Source organism: Paralichthys olivaceus, chromosome 2 (genome assembly GCF_024713975.1).
Source record: "Paralichthys olivaceus isolate ysfri-2021 chromosome 2, ASM2471397v2, whole genome shotgun sequence".
Classification (NCBI taxonomy): Eukaryota; Metazoa; Chordata; class Actinopteri; order Pleuronectiformes; family Paralichthyidae; genus Paralichthys; species Paralichthys olivaceus.
Window position 1 is genome coordinate 22,278,492 of NC_091094.1, and position 22,590 is coordinate 22,301,081.

At 41.2% G+C, this 22,590-nt stretch overlaps 1 protein-coding gene across 4 annotated transcripts in view; it reads left to right on the plus strand.

Annotated features, from left to right (window-relative positions):
- Positions 1 to 22,590, plus strand: part of LOC109628986 (nuclear receptor coactivator 3) — a 55,751-nt gene that overhangs the window by 24,605 nt on the left and 8,556 nt on the right. For 2 of the 4 annotated variants that reach the window (XM_069511718.1, XM_069511715.1), the window contains exons 2-10: positions 14,201 to 14,268; positions 17,705 to 17,809; positions 18,068 to 18,228; positions 19,406 to 19,506; positions 19,666 to 19,840; positions 19,984 to 20,175; positions 20,709 to 20,795; positions 21,571 to 21,714; positions 22,374 to 22,521. In XM_069511718.1, the coding sequence (XP_069367819.1) occupies positions 17,718 to 17,809; positions 18,068 to 18,228; positions 19,406 to 19,506; positions 19,666 to 19,840; positions 19,984 to 20,175; positions 20,709 to 20,795; positions 21,571 to 21,714; positions 22,374 to 22,521 (1,100 nt within the window). In that variant the 5' untranslated portion in view covers positions 14,201 to 14,268; positions 17,705 to 17,717. Of the gene's footprint in view, positions 1 to 14,200; positions 14,269 to 14,814; positions 14,905 to 17,704; positions 17,810 to 18,067; positions 18,229 to 19,405; positions 19,507 to 19,665; positions 19,841 to 19,983; positions 20,176 to 20,708; positions 20,796 to 21,570; positions 21,715 to 22,373; positions 22,522 to 22,590 lie in introns of all 4 variants that reach the window. The other 2 variants (XM_069511724.1, XM_069511720.1) reach the window with 2 other exon arrangements.

Consider the following 22,590-nt stretch of genomic DNA (forward strand, 5'->3'; position numbering starts at 1 on the left):
CAGATGGTATGTGTTTTGTTTAAGAGTAGTAGCTGAGTGGATGATCAGTAGCTCTCAGAGGAACGCTTGATGACACAGAGCTGAAAGGATGGGCTGATTGTTTGAATTGAAATATGACTTCTTGGTCTTAATACCTTTTTGTTAGGCGGCAGTGCTGCAGGCTATCTCAAGGAAAACAACAGTTGGTGCATCTAACTTGTGTCTTACAACTTACATCATGTACATCATTAGATTTGAACTTGTAATTTTTTTTGTTCAACAGAGTTAATGTGCTTTACCTTAGATGGGTTCCAGGCCAGGTTAAAGTATTCATCAGTTTTACAAGATTCTCTGAAGCTTCACTCTGTGCCAGTTATTAGACTTGACTCTGACTTGTCATTGGAGGCTGTTTTACAACCAGATTTAAGAACACAAAAGGTTCCTGTGGTCATCTCAAGCTGTGTAAAGCGTCCTGTTCACCCCACATCTCAAGGTCACCCATAGATAGACAGTGATCGTGTGTGCGCGCGTGCGTGCCTGTTAAAGTCTGTATGTCTCACTCCGGTGTTTTGGTGTGCTAGTACTCAACAGGTAGTTTTTTGTGCCTATTTTTCCACAGTTAATTATAGAAAACTCTGTACAATATGACAGCCATCTTTCCACTCCTGAGATATTAACAGCTACTTTACCCAAAGCAAGTCAGAGTGAGAGAATGAGACAAGAGCTGCTGATACCAGATTTTTATTCAGCCACAGTCAGTCTGCTGGCATCTCATTCATCCCCTCTGTCCCCTCTTCTTCAACTCTGAGGTAATATCCAAGTGTTAGGCTAGCTGAGCCATATGTGAGCCATGCACACTTCTTAAAGCCAAACGGGCAGCCTGAAGCAATCATTGCACCCAATTCTAGTTTATAACCAGCAAAGATTTGGAACAGCTCACTGTCTATAGTCCTCGTTGATTGGACAGAGGCAAGGTTTTATTAGGGAAGGGGGTGCCAAGAGCTTTGTCCCCCCTCCCCCCTTGCCCTTCCTCTTTAACTTCAACTCCCCCTTTAACTTTCGCTCCCCCAGCTGAAGAATGCTTGTAAAACGGGTTCACCTGAACAAGCCAGTGGGAGGGTAGCTCCCTGGCCTAGTTTTGTTACCATTGTAAAATGTTAGCAAGACCTTGTTTGTGTTTTGTTTAGGGCCCCCTTTTATAAAAAAAGTGCTTTGGAGGAGAGACAGCAAGGGTGAAAAAAAAGTTTGGTTTGTGAGATAACTGCTACCAGATGCTCTCTCTGTCTGTTATTCAGCGTAAAGAGAAGCAGAAAGAGAGACAAAGTGGGAAAAAGAGAAGCAACACCGTTGTTTCTCTGTGAACTTCTCATCTACTACATGGAAACCCCATCTTCCCCCTGCTTTCATTTGTCTTGTCCCATCTATATTCTTCCTCTATCGAATACACAAGAATCAAACTAATTATGTTTGCCTAGTCTCCGCCCTCTGTAATTCAGTCAAGTCAAATGGTTGGTTGCCTTTCTTTTCTTTGTTTATGTTCATTTTCCTCTTTCCGTCTGTACATCTCCAAGATGAAACTGTTTGATGTTGCACTCATGTGGCAGTAGGGTGTGGTTTCTGGGTCTCACTGGATTGAGGGGCCTCTGTGGCTGGCATGGCACTGCAGCAAATTGTAAGAGGATATGAGACCATGCAAACAGGGCAACCAGTGTCTCCTATATTACATTTCACTGGCAACTTAAAAGTTCCTTTCATTTAAGAAAATTAGAACAAGTTGAAGTGAGTGTGTACACATTTGCTTGCAGCACTGTGCAAGACCGAGTTTGGATTTTCCACAAGTGCAGCCTTGAGTTCAAAGAAAAGTCAAGTCGTGAATGACGAACGTCCACACCATCATTAAAGGCCCCGGTCTTGCTACAGCATGTCAACACAGGCAAGGCATGTGTCAGATAATTTATTGTTATCCATTTTTTCTACTACACTTATTTCTTAATTGGGCTGATTTGGTCCCCCCCCTTGATTTCTGGATGAAGTGGAAAATGTTCCTTTCACCATAACTTTTCTTCACTCTGCCTGGTGATGTCACCCCTGTTTATGTGGCTCTGTCGTTAAGGAAACACTTCAATCTAAAGGTTGCTGCTCTGGAGCTTACCGTTGTCCCCAGAATAGCAGAGCAAACACTTGCCTCCTGACATCGCCACATCACATCAAGCTTGGCAACAATGTCAGAGTTTATAAACCAAACGACACTTAACAAAAGTTTGCCATAAGTCAGATTCAGTATTTCCTAATTACTTTTGGCAAGTGATCACTATTTTTCCTTTGGGCTGTTTTTTTCCTGGTGTGCATATATGCTCATTTAATAGCTCTTGTCATACTGGAACAAGTGATTCTATATTACAGCAATATGACTAAAATAGGTGAAGTAAAGGTGAAGTCCGGGTATAAACAGCACTACAGCGACAATCTATATTCCCAGAGTATCTGATGAAATTGTATGACAGCTAAACATTATTTTAAAGTTTGACAGTTGTTGGGGTCAGACCAGAATTGTTATAGTTGTAAGATTTAATAACTTTTCTCGGACAGACTGACAAGGGTGGTAATCACAAATAATGTGTCAAAACACGATAATCATTTGACAGTTCAATACTCAATATGTTAAAGGTTCAGTGTTTAGAATTTAGTTATATATAGTGGTGAAGTTGCATGTTGAAGCTGAACACCCCTCACCTCATTCTTCCCTTCCAAATATGAAAAAGAACCTCTGGCAGCCTTCAGTTGTCATAAAAACTCAGAAGGTGCTAAGTTTGTCCAGTCTGGCCTACTGTAGAAAAAAATAGCAGCCTCCGTAGAGAGGGTCCCCTCGATGTAAATATAAAGTATTTAAATATAAAGGGCCCTGTTTAGGGTAAAGAAAACTACAAGTCATACAATTTAGATGAAATGAACTAGTGAAAACATCATGAGGATTATTCTACATGAAATTTCTGCCAATAGATCCCTTTCACCTAAATCTTACACACTGGACCTTTAAACCTCGGAAAACAGCCTGACAGAACAGTGCTTGTGTATTGTTCCTTAAGCATGGCATCTGCAAAGAGTTCTTTAAGTTTAGCTGAGTTTCTTCAGTTGAAAAAAATGTTTCATTCAATACACACAGACCACTCGACTATACATTTTTACAGGCAAGTTGGTGCTTGCCAGTTGAACGCAGACCTAGACCTGGGGCTTTCCTCCAAGTACTGTCTGAAAGCGTAAAATCACAACTAAAATCATCTAATGTAAAGTTGTAAGTAATTTACAGTCAAAATTCTGGCCTCCCCTATTAAATTTTATCAGGTTTATTGGTGAAATGGTGAACACATGCTTTGTGTTTAGTCCATGTTCAAGTTCAATTTAACACATTTTTATCAATCAGTGTTTTTAGCTGATCAATATGTTTCATTATTGATTGCAATTAACGCTCCATGATAAATTAGGTAAACGAAGTAGCAGATTGTTTTCTTCTTGTGACTGAAACATTAAATACAGTTCTACATGTTTTCTTGATGCTTTACATCAGCCTCAGGTGGAGGCATTTAGATTTATTTTGCAGTTATGTGGTGATCTCAACACCAGTTTGGCAAAACTCGTTGACATGGGGACTTACACAGGAGAATATTTGATTTGAAGAAAGTTGAGTCCAGTCCAGGGCACCCTACAGGCTCTTGCATGAAGGCATCACAACATTAACAGACTGCAGTGAATTTTCTTTTTGTTGCACTTTTGGTTTGATGCCTTGAAAGTCTTACTGAACACATAAAATGTAATTCCATGTGGAGCAGTCTGCAGGACCACCAACCCTGAATGTTTTTGATTTGTCAAAACTATGAAGAAAGTCCTATTCATAGTGCGATGTGTGTCAGCTCGATCTGTGTGTTGTCCTTCCTCCACTCCCTTACAGTGTGAGGGCTATGATTAGCAGTGCAGACTTAATCACTCAGCAGATGGGAACAGAGTGCAATGTCACCAAGACAAAAACAAACCCACAGTTGGATTATGGTGTGTGTGTGTGTGTGTGTGTGTGTGTGTGTGTGTGTGTGTGTGTGTGTGTGTGTGTGTGTGTGTGTGTGTGTGTGTGTGTGTGTGTGTGTGTGTGTGTGTGTGTGTGTGTGTGTGTGTGTGTGTGTGTGTGTGTGTTTCAGACCGAGCAACTCTAATTTGACTCATAAACAGATTCTCGGGAACAAGCCCAGCAGAGCTCCTCTTTTCTTTTTGCCCCATTTGCTTTCTCCGTCTGTCTTTCAACACTTGGTCCTTGTGACCCCTGTATCCAGCCTGTCCTCATAAGTCATTTAAACACACTTTTAATAGTGTTAACCTGGAACTGTGCAGGATGTTGTGGGCTGAATAGGACAGCCTCTGTAACGCACTGTCGATTAAGAAACATAAAGAAGTAAAAGTTAAGATTACAGTAGAAGACTTTTACAAAATTAGCTTTATGTTGTATATTTCATAATCCATCAGACTGTGTGTGGTTTTTATTTATGATGGAATTAGATAACACAAACTAAAATGGTTTCTATTAGACTGATTCTCAGATTTTTGATTTAGTTATTTATTTCATTTTATATATTTGTTTTATTTGTTATGTTTGAAAGCTCATCACGCAGGGACTGAAAAGACAGTAGGTATTGATAGTTTTCTAAAATGTGTATAGTAGCATTAAAACCCCCCAGTTGTGTTCCTGTTCTCAGTTACTCCTCTCACATCATCTCTGGAATCTTTTTTTTTTTTACCTACAGGCTCTGTCAACACATGAAACTGGCCAGTTGAAAGAAAGGAAAAGGAGTAGTAAGGGGGAAAAAACGGGAGATGGGAGGCGGCGCAGTTGTGAAACTGGCGTCAGACCATCTTTTGAGTGGAATTCTTTGCGGGGGTCAGAGTTCAGGCGCTGCAGCGTGGTGCTGTGATTGGCTGAGGAAAGGTGAAATGAAAACCACAGTAAACTTTTGACCCCGGCGCAGGAGCTCTGCAGGAACGCCCAGCCCCAGCTCTGGTGTGGTGGAACAGAGCCCGCTCTCTTCCTGTGTTTACTCCGCCAATCCAACAGGGACGGCGGGAGAGGGGGAGGAGGGGGAATGAACACAGAGAGGGAGGAGAGAAAGACACAAGAGCTAGCAGGAGGGAGGGAGGGAGGGATGAGAGGAGAGAAAATCGTCATAGCTGCTCTGCGGTCTGAAAATGAATATCTGCCTTTTTACTGAGAGGCACAGTTGAAACGTGTACACAAACTCGACTGTGGATTTGCTTCTAAAAAGCACACTTAAAAGCAAGCATAGGCCTTGCATCAGCTTGAGGTAAATGCAAAATATTGTCAAAAGTAACTACAATGGTTGACATATCTTCACACTCAATTATCTGTGGATTCACAAGATTTGTGTTCCCGCTGCATCTCTATCCGTCGCTGGTGAAAATGTGTTTGTTATCAGACGGGTCAGCACGGAGGCTGATCAGGCCCGGGCGCCCTGCTCCCCAGATAAAAGGCTCTTAAGCAATTGATTAATTAACTAATTTCCATAATATTAGCCCCTAGTGATCACAGCTGCTCACATTTTGTTTTGTCACAGTGGTCTCCGCTGGACGATGCTGTGTCCTCACTCATTACCTCTCCGCATATACACATGACATAACAAGTTTATGGAAAAAGAAGGGATTGATAGAGATGCAGCATTCGAGCAGTGCTGCAGTAACTTAACAGGTTTAATCTGTGACCGCGTGGTTCTTTTCCCATTCCTTTCTGTTCTTTTGTCCCTATTAATGATGGATAGTAGTTGATGCACATGTGACACACACACACACACACACACACACATTGGAATCTGCCTTTTCTTTGTTTCCTCCTTCATTTATTTTCCCTGGTTTTTCTACACGTTGCAGTTTGTGTGAGAAAAATGGGGAGATGCACACACACTCTGTCTAAGCTGTGTGTTGTGCGCATTGGGTGAGGGTGGGGGTGTTTTTTTCTTAAGGGAGAAAAAGAGCAATCCTATGAAGGCAGTTTTCCTTCTGCTTTGAACTACCCTCTTTCCCTCACCACATTCATCTATAGATATTGTGCACACTGCAATCTTGAGGAAAAACCTTCTTGAACAAATAGCTGTTGTGTGTTTTTGACACACTGCCTGTTTTTATGTGCCCTTGTGAATTTGTGAGGAAATTTCAAATATAATTTATGTCAACAGTATGTTTTGCAGTCCCTGGAAATGAGGTGCAGATGGGTTAAGCAGTGGGTAATTTATTGATAATTCTTCCCACATTTTTTAAATCTAAAGTGTGCCTGTCTTTGATTATCATGTTTCCAAACTGCATTTATATTTATGCTGACCTTTTTTAGTGTTTGTTTGTGTGAGTTACACTAGGGTTTAAAAGGTGAGTTGCAGGTAACACGTGTGTTTTTGTATCCGGAGGAAATAGAGAAGGAGCCTGGAGAGAGCAAGAGAAGTAATGTGCCAAAGAGAGTTTAGTGAAGTTCAGAAACAGGAACAGTCGATGCAGGATATAAATTTGTTCTGAAAAGAAACAAAACTAGTCTGGCAGCGGGTTGTGTATTGCAAGGAAGGTGTTTGAACATGCAACATTCATCTGCAAAGTATGCAGCAAAACCATCACCACAAAAGGTAGCAGTACCAAGCTAGGTTGATCATTTGAAATACGACCCACTATAAAACAAAGAATGCTTGAAACTAGGGATGTCCACCATCTCCACACACACTCATGAAATAAAACAAATCAAATCAACCAGTCCCGAAACAAATCACTGTGGTTTCATAGCTTTCTAAATCCGTCACTTTGCTTTGATCTCTGTTTTTTGTTAAGTGTCTTTGTTGAGATTGAACTCGATGGAACAAGACATCAGGCTATTATTTAGAGCATCGGAAATGCCTCCGGTAATGCCGAAAATGCTCAGTTGGGCAAAGGCGAGTACACAAATCTATGCACAGATCCGATACCACGTCTTTTAAAGTATTAAACTTTCTGTCAGATAAAACTGCACACTGCTCCAAACAGTAGTTGTACTGTACTGCCACAACTGTTACAACAGCAATATTTCATGCTGGTAAGTAAAACAGCAGTGTATATCTAGATTAATTTTTTTGTGTTGTTTTTCAGGTTTTAATGTCAAGCTAGGTAATTAAATACATTAAATGACATTCATTCTCTGAATGTATTTGTTTTTTAAAGGGTTTAACCTGAGCCAGGCTGCAAAACAATGACAGCAATCATCACTTCCATACAGGGTTAGTAGCATGCAGCTGTTAAAACATGTTATATAAGTTATTTTTAAATGCATTGGTCTCAGATAGATACTCCATATTGTCCGTTTACCAAATGCCGGGTATCACAATTGGTAAGGAAAGGGAAAGGGAAAGTGGTAATGGAACATATCTACCATTTTTGCAGTTTCCTTTTTTTGAATAAATACTGTTCGGTTAAAATGAGCTTGATTGGGATGTAGATTTTTAAAAAGATTATGGATATCACTAATGAATATGTTTTAATGCAAACATGCATTTCATGCACGCCTATTTAAATTCAAAGCATTGAGATAGATATTGTGTATCACAAAACAGCAAAAAAATATAGCAATATTATTTATAAGTCACATCCCACCCCAGCACTACCTTCAGGGTACATTATTTTTAAGCCTGAGGCTTCATCGACTTACTGATTCTTTTCTATAATACTTTAAGAAGCCACTGAGGGTGTGTTTCTGTCTGAAAATGCCATCTCCTGCCCTCTTCTCTCACATTTGCGTCACCACTTTGGTTTTGAACGGTGTTCGTCATTCCTCTGTTAACTGCTCCTTGTCCAACATTAATATGAACTCTAAATCACTCACTCTTGTTGAGGCTTCTCATTTGAAAGAATTAATGTCAGTGACTGAATTTGGCAGAACAGGTATGAAGCACATTTGGCTTTGTATTTGTTAAAGTTGTGTCAATTCACATTTTAGACATGGATTAAATGCACCTTTAAATTGAAAGTGATTGGAGGAGTAAAGTGATAGAAACATTTTGCTTTTCACGCGAGTCATGACAGCCAAAAGAAGGGATGTGTGTTTTCAGTCTGGTCTTAAAACTTTGCTGGAATTTCACAGCTGCATCTGCACCTAAATGGTGGCTTTTCTTTGACCAATTTACAGCTGTACTTAAAAAAATCCACACTAAAACACACATGCTTGACATATGTCCTCCTCATTCCCATCCCTAAATGTCATTGTGAGCTCTCAATCTTGATGTCCAAAGGAAGGAAGCTGGACGCTTTATATGGATTTGAATACCTCTCTGTCACCCACTTTATCATATTTTTCAGTATGACTGTGTTATTTCCTCTTCTATGTCACGACCTTAGAAATGACGATTTACTGACCTACTGTTTTAACTTAGATCCAAGACCATACAGTTGCCAAACATTAAAGTGTTTCTCTCAGCAGCAGCGAAAGATTAAAATCCTTGTGAAGATCTTTATTTAGATTCATTTATTTGCACCAAATTGTGCATTTAATTACTAAAGCTTGTGTCTTTTAAAAGCTCAACAAGAGGCTCCTCATTGACTATTATTATTTTACAGTATATTATTCAGTGCAAGATATAAACAAGTGGTATGTAATAGACAACACATGTCTGTTATGTCAAACCAGTTATTAAAGCAGCCCATCCAATATTTTGGAGAGCTTAACTGTAGTTCACAGAGTCGAGCTCTCCAGACGGCTTTTTTTTTATCTTTGCAGGTTACCAGTTAGGGATGTGTGTCTGTGTAAATGGTTTTCTGTAATTAAGCTTGACCAAAAATCTACAAGAAGAAAAAACCTGTTCTCTCTGTCTTTGTCCTGCTGTCTCCTCCTCACCAAAATAACTGCAGCCAATTAGCACCAACCTTTCAAACGTACTAAATATAGACGCACAACCACCGCAATTTTTTTCAGGCTTTGTAAATCACATTGCGTGTTCTATATTAAAGTATTTGCATCTACTCCTCCCAGCATTTTGCACACTCATGTAGTAACGCCAAATATTGCATATTCATTAAGGCAAATGGACGGCGTGCATTATTCTGCACGCAATCCTCAGTGCGCACTGTTAATAGATCAGCGTGCATGGTTTTTTTTGCGGATGAAACAAGTTTGCACACGTTTTTACACATGCAAACCTTAAGTAGATCAACTCCAAATTGCATCTAAGGTAGTGAGTGAGTGAAAATTACATGTGATCCAAATATACAGTATGCATATTCACATAATTTTTTATTTTTTTATTTCTGTGTCATACTAATGCATTTGACCCAACTGATCAATTTTTGGGATACAACATATACCTTATATTCAAAAACCTGCGTCTTCTTCTTATATTACACGCACAAAGTGTGAGAAAAAGAAAAGAGAGCGCACAAAAAACTATCAAGTGAATAATAAAACATTTATTAAATGTATTTTTCCTAATGTTTAACTGATATTTAGCTGTTTATTATAGCTGAACTCCTAGAGGGCCCCTTTGCAGGTCTGAAGGATCCATTTTAATTTAGGCAAAACGTGGCATCAAAGTTACACAGGATTAGTTGTTCAGTGAAGAGACTGGTTGTGTTAATGTGAGTTTGAATTGCACCCAGTGCAAAGCTGGTTGTGTGTTCAGCAGGAGGTAGGAGAGGTTCTTTGAAGAGAAACAGGAAGTCATTCTGTCTTTTTGTTTTCTTTTTGCACTTGATGTCTCAAACTCTAGTGGGCACTTTTTGTGTGACATTATTACTCTCTCTCTCTCTCTCTCTGTCTCTCTGTCTCTCTGTCTCTCTGTCTCTGTCTCTCTCTGTCTCTCTCTGTGTGTGTGCTCGTGTGCTTGTGTGTGCATGATTTAGAAAAAGAAAAAAAACACATTGTATTTTTAGTATTTTGGTATTTGATAGTGTTTGTGTATGTTGTTTTGGGGATGTGTAAATGTGTGTGGACCCAGTTTGTCTGTTCTTTGTTTTGGGTGGGTCTGTGTTTATTGACTGCCACTCTTTGTCTCAGGGAGCTCAGATTGCAGGCTTTATTTCAGGCAGAGCAGGAATGTCCTCCACTATTCTGGTAGTGACTGACAGACTGACTGAGGCTACATTCATACTACTACGTAAATAGGCGTTCTCAAATGAAAAAATATATCTTTCCACACAAGCATTTTGGCTCTAGATCAGTTTTCATCCTCATCCATACGAACGTGCCTGCAAATGCATATGACATGACCACCCACATACACTGGACAAGTGCGTACTGGCGTAAACAGGAAGGCAAGCGCGTCCTGCTCTAGTCCTGCTGGACACAGGAAGTGGTGTAGATTGCTCGAACAATATCTTGTCTCCTACGCATGTAAACAGTTGTATAGTTAAATATCAAATTTAACTGCTCAACAGCTGTTGAAGACAACAGGATCAGCAACACTAATTATCCATGTTGCCTTCTACACTGGTAGCCAAGGCTTATCCCAGTTGTTTTTATAGAGAATAAAAGAATATGTGTGTGTTTCCTTCTAAATGATCCTACCACTGATGTGTTGTAGCACATGGTTGATATGGGTGTGGCAGTGGCTGCAATGTTGGTATCTAATTTAGAAGATATGAGGAAGTAAACCCTCATAGTCGAAGGTTAAACAGTAACTCTGACTGTAGCTGCCTGGTGATTTGATTTAAAGTCTAAAGTTGCTGTTTATAATATTCTGAATATTATAGGGTTGTTGACTTGACACAGAGCGTACTGACGTGCAAAAAGAACAGAATCAGTCGGTCAATAGAGGAGTGGGCGGATTGTTGTCCTGGGGGATCTCCTCTCTGATCTGGGTCAGGGCATCAGTGAGCTCCTGAACAGTCTGTGGTGGGACTTGGTGGCGTTTCTTGCACCAATACATAACGTCCTATAGTTGCTCTATTGCATTTTAGGTCAGGGGAACGTGAGGGCCAGCAATTGTCATCAATGCCTTCATCATCCAGGACCTGCCTACACACTCTGGCCACATGAGGCCTGCACCAGGAGGAACCCAGGGCCCATTGTACTAGAATAAGGTCTGACAATCGCCCTGAGGATTTCATCCCGGTACCTAACAGCAGTGCTCGGGCACAGCTCCTCCTGTACCTCCTCGTACAAAGGAGCAAATGCTGGTCCAGCTGCTGGGTTGACAGCCCCCTACAGCCCTGTCCAGCTCTCCTTGTGTGATGGCCGGTCTCCTGGTATCTCTTAATGCACTTGAGATTGTAGTGGGTGACACAGCAAACCTTGCGACCGCACATATGGATGTGCCTCCCTGGAGGAGCTAGACTACCTGTGCAACCTGATCGGGCTGCAGATACAGCCTCATGCTACCAGTAGTGACAAGGACACCAGCAGAACACCAGACTAGATAAGAATCAGTTAGGAAGGATAGGGAGAGAGCAACGCTCTGGCCACACACACAGCTTTTTGGGTGTTGTCTTGCTTTCACCTCTTCATTGCACCTGTTGTCACTTTCATTTGCACCAAAGCAGGTGAAATTGATTCACAATCACTTGTGCTTCCTAAATGTACAGATTGATATCCCTGCAGTTTAACTGACTTGTTGTTATACTGTAAGTGTTCCTTTCATTTATTTGAGGAGTGTATATTAGTAATACAAATACAGCAAGGACCATGCTTACGCTGGGTGGTAACCCTAACACTGAACAGCATCAGCTTTATTTCAGAAATGTATTGTTTTATACAGTTTTAGCTTAAATATCTTAAATTTTGTTTTATTATTGGCAATGCACTGAAACATGGAACTGGATTTCTTTTGGTCCAAATAAATAATAAAATGTAATAACATGGTCTAAAAAACGCTGTTTCTTCTATTTTACTTTAAATCAGTATGTGACATACAACTTAGACCACCTAGACTTTTTGTAGTAAAACAAAAAAGCTGTAGTTAATTAATTGTATCATTGTCAAAAATATACCAGTATCTGTTTTTCATGAATGGTCCACGTGACTGTTTAGCTCAGTGGACTGTTGCCCGCCTCACTCCTCCCCTCCCCTGTTCTCCTTCCTCCTCCTCGTCCTCTTCATTCTGCTCAATCTGTCTTGACTCCTCCTCCACCTCCACCTCCTGCGGTCTGTATTTATGTATTCAGACACGTTTACATTTGAACGTCTGAATTACATTTCACTACCAGAAGTTACCAGTGCATGTGTGTACAGGTCTGTCTCAGTAAATGAGGAAAAAAATGATATCCTGAGGGAAAAAAGGCTCCAAAACGTTCACATTGTGTTTTCTATGAATTCTTGATAGGTTGTTTTGGTGTAAAAAGTTGACTTGAGATTATCAAACTGCATTGGGTCAGTTGCAGAGAGGGAAGGCTTTTCTCTCTTTCTCTGTGTTAAATTATTCAGCTGCAGCATTAGCTCAGTAGCAGCCTGTGTTTAGGACTGATGTGATCAGTGGTCTGTGTTGGAGGATCTCTCTCTCTCTCTCTCTCTCTCTCTCTCTCTCTCTCTCTCTCTCTCTCTCTCTCTCTCTCTCTCTCTCTCTCTCTGTTGGCACACTAGTAGCGGGCTTGAAGCTGCTGTCGGCATGTGGCTGTGATGATTATATTTAGGCATATTGAGACTAAACCTGAATGTAGTCATTATGATTATTATTATTCAATTTTTTTCAGGAGTTGAAACATTTTTTAAAAACCCTTGTGTTTTTTTGTTTTTTTTATGAAATCTGTTATTTTTATTCAGCTCGGCCTTAGAGAACAGCAGCAGTTCAAAAGTGAATCTAAAGGTCACACATTATTAGTCGACATATGAGGAATTTGTGTTTGGAGCTGTGTGATTATTATTAGATTTCATGTGGGAAGAACATCTGACAACTGGTGTGAAAGGTCAGTGGTTTTGGAGCAGTTTGTACCTGAACACTGAAGGTCATCACAGTGTGTGTGTAACGACTGGTCCCTTAATATTAAAATGAGGCGTGGAAAATCCTGCGGAGATCACATGTTTACGTTTACAGCACATTGACACCGTTGTCGGCTCTTATCACCACAAACTCTCTTGACATCTTTAGTGACATTTCCTTTTTTTAATTTTTGTGTCTCTCTCTGGACTTTCTGCAGACTCAATACTAGGGGACCAGACAGAGAAAGTCTGGAAATTTGTATTTATTCACCTCCGTAGAAACTGTGGAGGATCTCTGGACTTCAGTGCTCTCTGAAAACAGCTTTAGTGACAGAGCAACAAACAAAGCGCTTCTTAGTTCAGTGTTCCACTGATTTGACCAGTCAGTTGTGATTCATTTTTCCAAGTATTTTCTGACCTCTTTGACAGTAATGTAGGTCCATATCAGAAATCTTCTCCATGCTTACTCCTGAAAAAGCATATCACGTCTATTCACATACACTGGTGTGTAAACAGGAAGCAACATTTTTACTCTGCAGTTGGAAGTGGAAAGCGTGAAATACATGTGTGAACACATGCAAATCTGTCCTCAAAGTGTCCTGAGATACGTACACATATGAAGGTGCTTTTGGATGCACAAGACCACATCCTTTTGGTTGCGTGAATGTAAATATGTCCTGTGCCATGTATGAAGGACCTTCACTCCCCTGATGTCCTCTGACCCGCTACAGTTTTATAATAAACCAAAAGTATTTTTATACATCTCATAGTTTCCCATACACTGAATTATTTGTGGTTCATATTCAATCATATGTTGTGTGAATGGCAGAGTTTTCCATAAGTCCTGAGTTGTTTAAAATTAGAGACAACAACTCTTAACAGCAACATTAAATGTTACAAGTTTATACATTTTGTTATTAAAACTACAGGGATTACAGTTCCTTCCCAGCTTTAAATAAAATAGTCGAAATAAGTAAAAGTACTGCCTCAAAAGTGTGTAATGACTGACAACTTTAACTCACTTTCTTGAGGAACAGCAGCAGCCCCCCCGTCCCTTACTATTTTCACCCAGCTGGACATATAATATGTAAATGGGTCGGATGAGTAGCCACATTTCCAGGAAAGGGAAGTGATGACGCAGTGGAACGGACTGAGAGGAGGACGCAAACAGGATGCTATGTGCTTCCTGTGCAGTTTTAGAAATGATTTTTTCCCATGAATTACTCTGAAAGCAAAATATGAATACTTCCTAATGAAATGTAAATTGTCATAAAAAAGAGTTCATGAACTTTTCTTCTTACCTTTTTGTTTTTTCAGGAGATGTTAAGACATTGAAGAGACACTAGACCCTGAATGGAGCTTGACTGGGGCTTGTACTGGCCGAGGTGAGCATGTGTTGTATGCACACACACACACACACACACACACACACACACACACACACACACACACACTATAGGCCAAGAATACATATAGACCAACTAACCAGACATTTTTAATTATGAGATGTAAAATTTCTCACATTGGCAGCTGCTGTTTGTGAGCCTGATTTGGTCTCTCAGCAAGTTTCACTTTGTGAAATGAAGCTGATTCAGTTTGGTGGCATACTGCCAGGCCTGTTGAGACTCATCTGTGGTTTTTTCGTAGGCTGCTGCTCGAGAGGTGTTGTCTACCCATATTGGCTGACTGGGTAGTGACTGAACTACTGAAGCTATTAAGGCCATAAAACACACAGCAATTAGTGCCATGAGATCATACAGTTGTTATTTTTTACAGTTGTTTGTAAAGATGGGACTCAGAGGCTATTTATGGAGGAAACTGTATTACATTGCTGAATCTTGTTTACATTTACTCTAGTTTTTAGCATTGCCTCTCCATTCCCAGAGTAGAAAGCGTACTAACTCTGCTGTGCATTCCCTGCTCTCTGAAAGACTCCACACAGCTCCCAGTACTGCTGTTTGTCCTTTTCAGGATGTGAAGCTGACTGAGGGCTGATGTCATCTTTCTCCACTGCTGTAGAGGTGAGCCGTAGGACAGAAACCAGGAAGGAAGGAAGAACTAGAGATGGGGGTGGGGTCACTGGCAAGAAGAGTCACAGCCAGAGCGGGACAGGTACATTTAGAGCGGGCTGCTGAAAGGTAGACGGACAAGAAGCATGCGATGCAGATTTATGGCACAGAGTGAGTGTCTGGGACTTGGTGCTCATCAAGTAGTAGTGATGATGGTGAGCGACTGGACTGCATGTCCTATCCTGCTGTTGTGGAGCAGGAGTTGCATAATGGTCCTCATCCGTTCTACAGCTTTCCACTCTGGTATGAGCTCACTTTGTGTTTAAGTGCGCTCACATGTGCACACACAAAGTCCAGGACAGACTTTACATTACATTACATTTAGCTGACACTGAGGGTACAAACCCAGAACAACAAGAATCAAGTAGTACAATTTGCTTAAAAAAAGCCAAACTACAAGTGCTACATGCAAGTCCCATATAAGTGCAACAATTTTAGTCGAAAGAGATGTGTCTCTAGTCTGAGGCGGAAGTTGTGTAGACTTTCTGCTCTCCTGATGTCAACTGGGAGCTCATTCCACCATTTAGGAGCCAATACAGCAAACAGTCAGGATTTTGTTGAGTGGCTAGCTCGCAGTGAGGGAGCAGCAAGCCGATTGGTAGATGCAGAGCGGAGTGGACAGGCTGGGGTGTAAGGTTTGTCCTGGATATAGACTGGACCCGATCTGTTCACAGCACGGTACTAGTGTTTTGAAACGGATGCAGGCAGCCACTGCTAACCAGTGAAGGGAGCAGAGTAGTGTGAATAAACCTAGGTTTCGAGCAGCTGCATTCTGGATGAGTTACAGAGGTTGGATAGCACTAGCAGGCAGACCAGCCAGGAGGGAGTTGCAGTAGTCAAGGCCTGAGATGACCAGAGGTTGGACTGTTTCTGTGCCGCCTTCTGAGTGAGAAGAGGACGTATTCTCCTGATGTTGTGCAGCATGTATCTACACAAGCAGGTTGTTGAAGTAATGTTTCCAGTAAGGGAGAGTGGTGTCACACCCAGGTTCCTAGCAGCCTGGGTTACCACGGAATTGTCAAAGGTAATAGTCATATGTCATGGTTGGTAGAGCCTGTCCCTGAAAAGAGAAGTGTCTTGTCAAGGTTGATTTTAAGGTGTTGTGCAGACATCCACTGAGATATGTCAGTCAGACAGTCAGAGATTCGTGCTTCTACCTGTTCTTCAGATTGGGGAAAAGAGAGGATTAGTTGGGTGTCATCTGCGTAGCGGTGGTAGAAAAAAGCCATGTGAGTGAATGACAGAGCCCAGAGAGTTGGTGTACAGAGAGAAGAGGAGAGGACCCAGGACAGAACCTTGAGGGACCCCAGTAGTGAGAAGACAAGTTTCTGACACGGATCCTCTCCAAGTTACCCAGTAAGTGCAGTGATTGAGGTAGGATGAGAGCAGGGAGATAGCAGAGCCTGAGACATCCAGATCCTGAAGGGAGGATATAAGGATCTAAGGATGGTTCACTGTGTTAAATGCAGCAGAAAGGTCTAGAAGGATGAGGAGAAATGAGAGAGAGATTGCTCTAACAGTGTGAAGTTCCTCAGAGACAGCAAGGGGGGCAGTCTCGGTTGAGTGGCCTGCCTTGAAACCATACTGGTGAGGATCAAGAAGGTTGTTATGGTGAAGATAGGAGGAGAGTTGATTAAAGATAGCTCACTCGAGAGCTTTGGAAAGAAAGTGAAGAAGAGAGAGTCTTTAGTTGATTACTTTAGATGGGTTGAAGGTGGGTTTCTTCAGGAGAGGGTTAGGGAGTGTGCATTGTAGTAGTAGTAACAGTTGAACAACCACATACAGCAGCTTTGTGTGTGTATCTGGGTGGGAATAGGAAAGAGCTTTGACCTCAGAGGCTTGGCTGCAGAGGTTTCCTCTATCGTGAACTCTGTGGGGGTCAGACACAGGGCAATGCCAGAGCAAGAAAACAAGGGCAGGGTCCCCAGCCTAGTACTTCTGCACCCAGCGAGGGAGGGAGAGAAGGGAGGGGTTGTCTAAGGATGATATGGGGCGGCAGTTAAAACCTATTGGAAGAAAGACCAGATGTAGGCTTGTAGAGAGATTGCAGAAGAGGGTTAATTCTTACTAGTTCCTGGAATATGTTGTGCAGCCTCACCTGGATTGTTTCAGGCTACACAAGCCTGAGCAGTGTGTAGTTTTTGCACATGCAGTCCCAGGCACATAGACAAAGAGCCAGGCTGGTGAATATGTGCCTTCCTGAGACAGTAGCTCCTCGCACTGATCTCTCTCACAGACTGCTGCGGCATGTCTGAGCATGTAAGTGTTCAGGAAAGTGTTTGAATACGCAGTGTGTGTGTAGTGGCTGCTGGCAGAGTGGTATCATTCTAGCGGGCAGGCTGGCTGAACGCAGGATGACCCATTTCCCCCGAGGTTCCAAATCACTGCATCATCATCAGTCCCTCCTCGCAGTCGAACAGATGAGATTTCACTTCCATCAAGCACTAAGACGGAACCAAGGCTGCTTTACTTACAGGATAGTCTGCACTCATAAATCTGTAGGAATCTTAAATCTCCTCTCTCACTTCATTTTTAACCTCAATTTAGCCCCTTAACTTGACTTTAAGCTTTCACAGTCTGTCTGTATTTTGAGTCATTTCAGAGGGAACTTGCTAAGTGCACTTAACATTCAACACTTATCCTTTCATTAGATTGTAGCACACAATACAAGCACACAAACATGTAAACACACTCTGAGTTCATGCCCTCTGATCACATTGTTCTGCCTATATTTATATATGTGTGCTTTCAGGTGCTGATATGTGATGAAGATGAGTAGTGTAGGAGACAACTCGTTGGAGCCGCTGTGCTCTGACCGCAAACGTAAACTGTCCACCTGTGACACACCAGGTTTAGGGTAAGTGCTGAACATTCTGTCAAGTATTGTACATTTATCATTTCCACTGTGGCTCCTCCTGCTTTTTGTTTAAATGTCAGCAAGAGCATTAGGTCACTTCCTTCCTCCTGGCCTCACGTCCTGGTTCAAACGTGTGTCTGCTGCTGGTAAACTAACTGAAGCATCTGAGACCCGGACTGTATAGCCTTGCATACGGCCGGGGCATAGAGAGGTGAGGTTGCCGTGGCAACACGTCTAATCCCCTTGGTGACCCGGCAGGTGTGACAAGCGTCGAAGGGAACAGGAGAGCAAGTACATCGAGGAGCTGGCTGAGCTCATCTCTGCCAACCTCTCCAACATCGACAGCTTCAACGTCAAGCCTGACAAATGTGCCATCCTGAAGGAGACCGTGAGGCAGATCAGACAAATCAAAGAGCAAGGTACCACAACCATAAAAATCACACCCACACTCCTGGTTATGAACAAAGCATCATATGAAAAGTCAGAATTTGACCACAATTTGACTATATTTTAACTACCAAAATAGATTTTCCTTTTTATGTTTGTGGAGTTAACGATGAGTAAAGTCCGAGTGAAACGAGGCAGTGACCCTGCTGCAGGGCAGATGATGCTACTGATGAAGTGGTGTGTTTGGTTCAGACCAACAGTCTGTTTGCCTTTTTGTGTCACTGGGGGTAAATTAACACCAGTAATTGAGACCAATCTTTGGTGGTCATGACTCAAGGCTGTGAGTGACGGTGTTTGTCTGTTGTTGGCAAATTCCGCGTCTCTCTGGGAGACTAAGGACACCGGTGACTCAGAAATCAGACCTTGGCGATTTTGTAATTATTTTGCAGATCTGAGATGATTAAATGAGTAAAGGAAGATATTTCTTGTTGATCGGTTTAGATTAAATCTGTGAGGTTAAGTGGCTAAGGAAGAGAGAGAGAGAGAGCAATCATACTGGAATCTACCCAGAGGGTCACAGCTGGCTACTGCTGGCCACCGCGTTCTGCAGCCAGGTTGCCATAGTTACAGGATAGGAATTATGGAGGGCCTCTTTTTTCTTCTCTTTTATGTCATCCATATTGTCCATTTAACAGACCTTTTCCCGCCCCCTGTTTAATCATATTTGCTTTTGCATCATTTTATTTTGTGTCTGTCTTTTAATCTCAGTCATTTCTTTCTCTCCTCTGTCTAACTAGTTCAGTTTGAAATGAAATGAAACCCATTTAATGGCATATTATTTGTCGTCTTGCTTCGTGCCTTCTGCCACAGATGGCCCTGCTATAGAGTGAGTGGTATCTAACTAAGCATCAAACACATGCTGATTTAAAAATAGAAAGGCATGCTAACCATGCATTCATGTCTCGTGCTGCCACCTGGTGGCCAGAAGAAGTTCTGTATTACACTGTATAAATGAAGCAACTATAAATCTGAGATTTGTTGCCATGAAAAAATGACAAATAAGGAAAGAAATAAAATGTATTGTGGCTGAAAATAAAAACACTTGTTATATGCATTTTTTAAAATTCTGGCTCCTAAGTGTTTTGAGAATAATAACTTTTTAATTTGAATGTTTTAATCAGTGGTGCAATATGCTTTATCTGTCATTAGGAAAAAGTTCTTGCAGTGATGACGATGTCCAGAAGGCAGATGTGTCATCCACTGGTCAAGGGGTCATTGACAAGGACCATCTGGGGCCACTACTCCTACAGGTCAGTTTTGGCACTATCCTTGTGGGGCAAGAGACCATCACCAATTAATATGCTGAATCAGTGGTTCAGTGTGATATGCATCAAATATGTTTGTGTAAATAATATGTTTATGACTCCCTCCATTCAACTCTCCCCCTTCTTTTGTCCCGCTGTCTTTAGGCTTTGGATGGCTTTCTATTTGTGGTGAACCGAGAGGGCAACATAATATTTGTGTCAGACAATGTGACCCAGTATCTGCAGTACAAGCAGGAGGAGCTGATCAACACCAGTGTTTATAACATCATCCACGATGAGGACCGGGAGGAGTTTCACAAGAATCTTCCCAAGTCCAACGGTGAGACATGGGTTATTTCATGTGCTGGTGCAAACCTATGGTGCAAACACAAACAAGACCATTCATAACTAAATGTACATGCGGATACAACCACCTATTCACAAACACATCTCATCTTATTATCATCATCCTTTTTTTCATAGCACCAAACGGAGCATCATGGGGTGGAGAGGTAGCCCGGCAGAAGAGTCACACCTTTAACTGTCGTATGCTGGTGAACTTTGTTCATGGTCAGAGTCATGGGTTGTCAGATGAGAGACCTGGAGGCCAACGCTATGAGACCATGCAGTGTTTTGCCCTCACTCAGCCCCGGGCTATGATGGAGGAAGGAGAAGGTAAAAGTCATTATTAACTCCTTTGAATGTTTTAATTTGTTTTTTCAGTTTAATTGAAAATGTTTTGGTAAATATAACAGTTCATTACATGACAACAGTCCTTTACAATGACTGATGAAGAGGATATGGTTATCCAGCATTTATGCTCCGTGCAACAGAAAATTTAAACAACGTTCCAGAGTGGGACCTTTGTGTCTTTTCACAAAAGGAGCTTTCTTTGGCACAGAGTGGCATAAATGTGCAGGCTCTTCTTTGTTTTTGATTGATCGCTTCAGACCGCCTTGCACCTTGTGATGTGCAGTCAGTTTTTTTCGTCTCTTAATCAGCATTTATGCCACAAATGATTTGTTTACATGACCAGTGTTTTACTAGGGTGAAACATAATGTGTAGTTATGTCTTCTATTATTTACTGATCACTTTGTCTTAAAATCATTCTTACAATACTATGTCCACAAGCAAGATGCTGAATGTCCAATTTCTCCTCCACTGTGGTTAAATGAGGACATTAAAATTGTGCTGTGTTTTTCCTCAGATTTGCAGTCTTGTATGATTTGTGTGGCGCGACGCATCACAGCAGTAGAGAGAACAGAAAGGTTTAGCACTCGTCATGAACTGTCTGGTAAGTTTCCACTATGCAACATCTAATAAATCCAAATCAAGTACTGTCTTGAAATGTGTTCATTTTTAAAACATGATACGACCATAAATAGGCCTTAAGTCTGATCTTTGTCCATTTTAAAATAGGTATTAGAATTCAAATTTCCAACTTAAACTTTGTCCTGATATGAGAGTATGACCTTCAAACCACGTTATTGTAGCAACCTTATTTGCTCAAATTAAAACCGGTGGTTCATTAAAAACTAGGTCTCCAATATTAGCTGGGGGTGTGATGTTCATAAATACCGCTTAAATATTATAAATTCCACAAAATTTTATTTTTTTTGGCATTATTATTTAAGTATTTTGACCTATTTCAGTCACTATGGTTTGTCTTCCTCTAATTCTGTCCAGCTTTTGTTGCATGTGGTAAACCTGCAAATGTTTCACAGGATAGGGCTTGGAATTTGAAACTACTGGCTTTGGTTGGGTTTTTATTAACAGTGTAATATAGTAACTTGAACAGGGCAAATGGGACCTGATTAAAATGGAACCTTCCCACTAAGATATAATATATTATACTTAGCGAACAGAAAATTAAAGGCCTGCTTCTAAAAAACCCTGATACTTTCTGTGGTTGAGTTAAACAAAGAACTCTGGTGTTACATCATGTACACTATAGATTCTCAATACACTGATTTAGGAAAATACATTGCATCTAAAATTGTTGCTTTTTTCCTTGGCCACCACTAGCCATTAGTATTTTTCTAATCCAAGTTGTACATCTTCTTTTGCAGGTAAGCTGATTGAAATCGAACACCAGAGCTCTCTTCACACCACTATGCGCCCAGGTTGGGAGGACCTGGTGAGACGTTGCATGCAGATGTTCCTCCAACACAGCGAGGGCCAACCGTGGTCCTACAAACGTCACTATCAAGAAGGTATGTCGTGATATATCTCCCATGTGACCTTCATAGGAGATAGTTCACTTCATCATTACTTTAAAAAAAAAGGCATTTGGTGCTGTATTACAATGTTTATGCAGCAGCTTGATGTCCTCAAACCACTGACCCAGACATAGACACAGATTTGATCCATTATGGGAACTAGGAAGTAAAATTTGATCATTGTTAGAACTCAAGGAATGCGCCAGAACATAAACCTCCTCATCAAAACAAATGTGCATGTCCTCAGAAAGTATGTGAACAATTCTGTTCACAAGGCTGCCTGTTATCTGCATGTATGTGAACGCATGTTAGAAAACAAGTGAATATCCCTACTAAGAGTTAGGTCCTTTATATTAAAGTCTTTGTTTTAATTAAAATCAACATTTGGGAATCTTATGAGAAAATTCAAAAGATGAAGCGAAAGAGGTGTATGTGACATTTGTTTATTGCAGTTACAGCCTCTTACATGTCAAGTTGTGAAACTAAATGTGTGAAACATTCTCCATCACAGATTGACACATGTTTAGCATGTGTGTGCTCATAACTCTGGGAGGTCTTCTTTGCCATTATCTATTTATGTTGTTAGTGTTTATACTTTTTCCAGTTGTCAGCTATTGATTGTGAGCTTGAAGTATCTGTTTTTTCTTCTCCAGCTTTCCATAATGGCCACGCAGAGACCCCACTCTACCGCTTCTCACTCTCTGATGGCACCCCAGTCACAGCCCAGACTAGGAGTGACCTCTGCAGGAATCCCAACACCAATGAGCCCCACTCTTTCTTGTCCACACACCTGCTACAAAGGTTCAAATGCTCCAACAATTAAAACTAGAAAGATTTTGACAAACTTGGGTGAATATCTGACTGCATTGT